At 37.8% G+C, this 7,034-nt stretch overlaps 1 protein-coding gene across 1 annotated transcript in view; it reads right to left on the reverse strand.

The window, feature by feature from the left end:
- Window positions 1-1,331: 1,331 nt before the first annotated feature.
- BANF1 (barrier to autointegration nuclear assembly factor 1) overlaps window positions 1,332-7,034 on the reverse strand; it is a 7,752-nt gene continuing 2,049 nt past the window's right edge. Inside the window, exons 2-3 of the mRNA XM_072423022.1 lie at window positions 4,115-4,260; window positions 1,332-1,894 (exon numbers count right to left, since the gene is read on the reverse strand). Coding sequence (XP_072279123.1) covers window positions 1,748-1,894; window positions 4,115-4,240 — 273 coding nt within the window. The 5' untranslated portion in view covers window positions 4,241-4,260 and the 3' untranslated portion in view covers window positions 1,332-1,747. The remainder of the gene's footprint in view (window positions 1,895-4,114; window positions 4,261-7,034) is intronic.

Consider the following 7,034-nt stretch of genomic DNA (forward strand, 5'->3'; position numbering starts at 1 on the left):
GGGCAAATATGTATATTTATAGCTAATATTTCTATACCAGATTTGCCTTGTTGATACTGTAAACATCTTTGTTAACATTTCTCCTTTTTCCACTTGCTTATGCTCCACTTGTGTCACCTTGATGCTTTCATATTTAAGTTATTTTGTTAAAGTATGTTTAGTAATATTTAAACTGTCTTACCTGCCAAAATTGTTGTCTTCCTGCACAGCCAGTCTTGTGGTTTATGTACCTCCAATGTCACTTCTGTGCCAGCGCTCAAGTTAGTGAATGAACATCAAAGAAGTGACTCATGAAGCAGCAGTCTCTCGACTGTGAGTGTGGTAGAAAGGTGTGAATCAGAAGGACAGTTCACATATATGCATTACAGTTGTGTTCTAATCTGTACTCTTCACTTGTAATCCTCAGTAATAAGGAAGACACAAAGATATTTTTAAATTTTTAATCACATACAAATTAGAAGAATTTACTTGCCCCAGGATCAATTTTAAACGGCTAGTAAACAATGTTTTAAAATAAATGGTGACAAGAAATCTATATTCAGCAGGCACACAAAAGCCAATTTAAAAATTAAAGTTTGCACATCCACCATGATGATAGTTTATATATTCTGAATGGTTCCAATTATTTAATTAGGTATTTTACTAAACTCTTTAAAGCAAACATGCTTGCATTAGCTAAAAGAGTTTTTACATTTGTAGCACTAACCTATGTTTGAAAACCCTGGAAAGCTAAAAACACAACCCCTCCCACCCCCACAAGATTATATTTAAAGCATAAAAGAGCCTCTTTATATCTAGGCTTTTTACTACAAGGCACAGCAAAGTTCAATACCGGCACCCCCACACAGTAGCTCCCTACAGACCCATGCACAACACAGATGCCATAGGCTGCCAATGATGGCCATCCTGATTTTGGTCCATTCAAAATGAATGCATGCAGTAACAAACTAAAGGTCTTAACAGCAACTACAAAACCATTTTAGCAGGAGGAAAATGCCAAACCATGGAGATAAAAAGCAATGTTTTTTTTTACCCTCACTGCTGTGCCTTGCCACCCCAAACTTGTTACTTGAAAGTTCCGATTTGTCAGAATATAATGTTCCTGATTTGTCAGAAAATATTGTTCCAACAGTTTATGTGAAAGGTTTAGACCACAGTAAGGTTCTGAAATCCAATAAAACTTTTCTAAAAGTTGGGACAAAAGAAGCCCTGGAAGTAATTTAAAGCAGGGGTTTAAATATTTTTTATTACCAAAAAAAAATAAAAAAATAAAAAAAAATCTACCAATTTTACTAATAACAAATACAACAAGACTGACCTATAGAAAAAAAGAGGTTTTTAAAGACTTTAATAAAGCAACCTCAGAATAAACAAGAGCCAACAGAACAATGCAAAACAGAATACCAGGAGAAAGGAGAACTGTCAGTTAAATTTTAAAATACAACAGCATTTTATTATTCTCAAAGATGTGTTTATCATGCTGTAAATTTGAATAAAACACATTTAAAAGATTTACAATAATATTAGTTAAAACATTTCTCTTCAACAGGTATATGGGCCAAATTACTATAGCAGGAAGAGAAGGCAAAAAAAATGTAACAAAAAGTAGTTCAGGAAGTAGGAATCTAATTTGTCAAAATGTCCAGATAAAACATTCATACTTGGAAATTTCAGGATTGGTGGACAACATATAAATGGTAGGTAAACTTCAGTAGCTGGGTTCAAGAGGACACCAATGCCTAAAAGTTTACAAGAAGGCATCACACCATTCTTTAAGGCAGCCATAGCAATCTCGTCCCTGCTTTGCATTGGCTCCACATGTATCTTTTAGCCATTCCTTAAAAAGTTCTTCATCCTTCTTCAGAACAAGGAACTGACCTAAGAGAACATAAGCCTAAAAGAGAAAAAAAAGTTTTAGTAATAACGACATGCTTGAATGGAATGTGTTTTGCGTTTTTAGTAAGCACATTTCTAAGTTAATGTCATATTGAACTTATTATATAGACATTCAAAATATGACAATCCTTCAACCCTTTCACAGGCACAAAAGTTACTTAAAAGTTGCAACTAGTATATTGCACAGTAATTATGGAACTCTTTATAAGACCAGCACAGTGGCTCAAGTGGCTAGCACTCTTTTGCAGTGCTGCACGGTCGGGAAACTATCTGCAAGGAGGTTGCATGGGTTTCCTCACAAAAAAAACAAAACAAAACAAAAACATGCAATTAGGTTAATTGTATTCCTTCCAAAATTGACCTAAGACTGTATTAAAGACATTGACTATGATAGGGACATTAGATTGGGAGCCCCTTTGAGGGACAGCTAGTAAAATGCCTATGGATTTTGTAAAGAGCTGTGTAATATGTTGCCACTATATTATTATTATTATTATTATATTATTATTATTATTATTATTACAGAGTATAAATACTCTGTAATAATAATAATAATAATAATAATAATAAAATATCAAAAGAACTCACTCTCAATAAATAAATACAACTTTATCCAAAAAAAAAAAATCAATTTTGGAATCCATGGAAGTGATCAGATCACTTGAATCACAAAACCGAGAAAAAGGGTTACTAGTAAGTACAACTCTCCACAGGTTTTAAAAACTTTGTTCAAAGGCATAAAAAGCCATTTAAAATGTACATCCATAATGTTCCACTACAGGAAATTGCTTCAATGTTAACATACTGTTAATGCAATGTTGTCCTAAAATGTGAGTACAGCACGCCTGTGGAGGTTAGGCATAAAATGAGCTCATAGCTGCCAGGTAAGCAATGTTTTTGTTGAAAACTTCTTGACCCACATGGTGGAGGACATGACCTTGGAAGCAAGAGTAATGTGCACATGACTACAAATATTAAATTATTAAAATATTAAACTACGTCAAACATCATTTTCTAAACACAGAGAACCTATCAGTTGTAGAATATTTCACTGAAAAAAAAAAAAAATCAATCACTGAAATAGAATAAAAATTATATACATACTACACCACCACCATAATCAGTGTTCACCCCAGAAATTTTTTTCAGCCGGGTGAAGGGGTGGGGGAAGCTGTAGTCAGGTGGTAAAAAGGTGGGCGTGACAAGACTGAAAGACTGAAAATGTAGTGCTTCCAGTTGTTTATGCCATAGGTATGCAGTAACCCATATTACTGTCCATATACTTTGTTCCACTTTCTAATGCCTGCCCCATTAGTATATCCAATTTTTCCATTTTTGTATTATGCCCCAACTGTCCAGTGTATTGTGACCCAACTTCCTAGTGTTTTATGTTTTATTCACTTGTAGTGTAATAGTGTAACAAGTTAGGCTTAGCTCACTTTAGCAGTAAAAATCAGTGCCATTTACCGCTCCCAAGTCACTAATAGCAACTGTTAGGCACCTGAAATTGGTAACAGGAGATAACTGCTGGGCTTTTTCAGACCTAGCTGTTTTTCAAACAGCAGCATTTCCTGGCATGAGGGAGGGGTAAAGGCTACCTTTCTGACACTGTAAAAGCAGCCTAACTTCAGATCTGTCTCTTAAAGTGAAACTTTCATGAAATTTTTTTTTTCCCCACTTGATCCTTCCACATACCGAGCCCAGCGAGTCCCACGTTGCCTCGCATTTCCTCTTTTTTTCTGATGCTCACCGTTCCAGTCTGGCGCTGCCTTGCACTGCACATGCGTGAGATTGCGTTTTTTTTTTTACATAATAGGAAAGCACCTGATGATGCATGCGCAAAAATGACACAAAGTGACACATGTTTTAGTTACTACTAGCTATGAGGGCTCCCTGTGCACCCAGAAAAAAGTTGTTGCGACCAATGGTTTAGGAGATATGAGGGTTTGTACACAGTGTGTTGTAAGACTGCAGAATATGACATGCAGCATTTTACACACACAGCTATCGCACTGTGCTGCCGATGATGTCATTACACATGTCCACATTTTACCTGGTGCTTGGTTTTTTATCACACACAGGACGAGCTAGAGAATGGGGACGGGACTCCCCAGCACACTCTTATATGTGTCTTTACATTAGGAAATTATAAAGAAACGCATACAAAATAATAATTAAAAAAAAAGACCAAAAACAAAATGATCAAGGTTATGATTACCTTATCAAAGCCTTTATCTGTGAGCCTCTGCCCTAGTACATCACCAATGCCAGCGACGCACTGAACAGTCTTCTCTCCCATAGGTTCAGCTACAAAATCCCGGTGCTTCTGTGACGTGGAAGACATCTTTAATGGTTTTCAACAACCTAGAAGAAAAACAGAAAACACAAAGCAATAGAAAGATGAGTAAATAAACAACTACAGTTCTTTTTACACTAGAAAATATGCGGGTATAAAACATTCACAAAAATGCTTGCAGACATTGCTATATTAGGATAAATTGTGGAAGGTTATCACACAATTATGTGTTTTACAAGTTGTAATGTAATTGTAGGAACATTTTCACAAACCTCTTATTAGGCTGATACACCTGTCACTGAGAAACTGTACATCAAGCAGAGCTCTCCCCAGCCCCCTTTTAGCTGGGCGTACCCGGAACTTCTCAATAACCACCCAGCTGTCTTTGAGTGGTTACTATAGAGTTCGGTCACAACACAAGAGCTGCCCTTCCCACTCTGCCTAAAAATATTTCTGGGGAAAAGACTGTTAAGCAAGGTGTGGTTTAAATCACAAAGGAACTAAACACCTAAACCAATCAAGCTTTACAACTGCTAACTGCACGGCAAAACCTGACACCCAACCCAATTTTATGTCTGTGTCAAACATCTTCTACATGTCGTATTTTGTATAGCTTGCAGAGCATGGAAAAAGGCCGCTTCTGTTTTTTTTTTTCAAGGGAGAGCTTTACTGTCCCCTGTTTAAAACATCTAATGAAAAACAAGAGCTACAATTCAAATTACGGCATAAAACTTAATATGGAACGGAATCTAAAAATTAAAAAAAAACTGCTGGCAGGCCACAAAACCAAAAAATCTGTTTACTCCTTCGTCGGTGATGCCATCTTCGCCCACTCCTCCTTTAGATTAGGAATCTTGGGCCATCTTGGTTAGCCAGGATGGAATATATCTCATTCGCATGGTGATTAAATTTTTGCCAACAGCCAGATATACCAGGATCATACATCAACATGCACATGCGCAGCTCAGTGTATATAAAAAAAAACCAATGTATATTGAAAAGAAATGTGAACAGGCAGGCAAGTTTGTTTTATTGCAGAAGAGACTTGTCTGACTTGCCTGTCACTTCTGCAATAAATAACCTACCTGCTCAGTTTTTTTAACCCCCCTAGTGTTCTAATTCTGTCCAAATTTCCATGCAAAAAAGTGTTACTTTTTTTTTTGCATGGAAATTTATTTTACATTGTAGGCTATAATTCTTAGGCATAACTCACTGAAATATGTCCAATATTTAACAAATTAAATAATAAACTTCAAATAAAAAAAAAATCTGTTGAAAAATAGTTAAACATGTAATGTAAGTGTACAGTAGCTTGTATAATTATATATATATACAGTAGGATCTTGCATATCCGGCTCGCGACTACTCAGGCCTCTGTACTATCCGTCCTAGTACGGAGGCCGGAAAAACTCCATTATAAAATGCCAGGGTGGTGCGGACGGACGGACTTGTGCTGCGAAGCTCCTGCATAGCACACGTTGCGATGATGCTGCTGCCTGCTCTCCGGAACAGTGTCGGATGTCCATGAGTGCGGCCTGCGTAGCGCTGAACCGTGTGTGGAGGTAAGTATAGTGCTTTATTATTAATGGACCTTCAGACTATCCGGCTTTTTTGTTATCTACCGAAGTCTACTGTATTACATGAAAATTTCTTTGTATTGGACTCAATAAAGCTATTTTGTGTTGAATCCAATACAAAGTTATTTGAATTTCACGTTGCTCCTTCCGCCCGCACCAACGTCACCAGGAAACCCCAGAGATTGTCTCTGCACTTTGCGGCTGGAGATGGAAGAAGACAGACGTGTCCCCAGAACCTGCAGGGACCAGCAGGACGCCGTTGGAACAAGGTGTTTTGTTTTTTTAGGTGAAAGTGACCCCGAGTGTGATTCAGAGTTATCGCTTTTTGCAAGTAAAATCCACCCAAGTCACACACAGGATAACTGCTGGGGGGGTAATTTTCAGTTCAATCTTAATGCGGTGAACTACAAAGCCTTTACCATGAATACATCTGGCTGGATTCTACTCTTCCTGGAAATACTTGCATAGGTCCCATTCATGCTTAGGTGGTGGCCCCATTCCAAAGAACTGTTAAAGGCCTTCTAAGTACACTGGTCAGTGCTGTGTATTTTAATCCAACTGCCCACTATTCCAAATTTAAAAGTGTAATCCCTTGTAGTATTGTAATATTGTGATCAATGTAGCGTAAAAAGTTAGGCTTAGTTCACATTAGCAGTAAAAAACTGGGTCATTTACCCCTCCTGGGTGACTACTTGGCACCTGGGATTGGTAAAAGGCAGTAAGTGTTGGGCAGCAGTGGTTCATGGCGAGAGGAAAATGAGGGGTTAACGCAGCAAATGCAACCTTACTGCCAGTGTGAATTCAGCCTGACTTCAGATGTGGCCTCCGAGCGCTAAATCTAGGTAACACAAAACTTTTGTGAAAAAAAATTCACTTGATCTTTCCACAAAGTGAGTCAAGCGAGTCCCAAGTTTGCTCAGCCTCCTTCTTTCCGATGCTCCCTGTTACATCAAGTGCTGATCATTGGGCATGTGTGAGATTGAGCATTTCTTTCTACATTATAGTAAAGCCTCATTTTACTTCCCGATTCATTCCCGAAGTAGGGCGCAAAAGGAGCAGCCCACAGGCACCTGGGATATGTGACACATACCCCAGGAGGCTGCGGATTTACCCTGAAGTCTTTACCATCACGGCAGTAAAGACGGAAGGGGAGGGGTCTTCCTCCCAAAAATTAAAAAAAAAACACATTTCTCTATTATAAAAAAGGGGAGGTCACCTTTTATATAATGTTAAAATGTGGTGTTACTTTAAAAGCAACCTGCATG

The sequence above is a fragment of the Pyxicephalus adspersus genome, chromosome 9 (genome assembly GCF_032062135.1).
Source record: "Pyxicephalus adspersus chromosome 9, UCB_Pads_2.0, whole genome shotgun sequence".
In the NCBI taxonomy this organism is placed as follows: domain Eukaryota; kingdom Metazoa; phylum Chordata; class Amphibia; order Anura; family Pyxicephalidae; genus Pyxicephalus; species Pyxicephalus adspersus.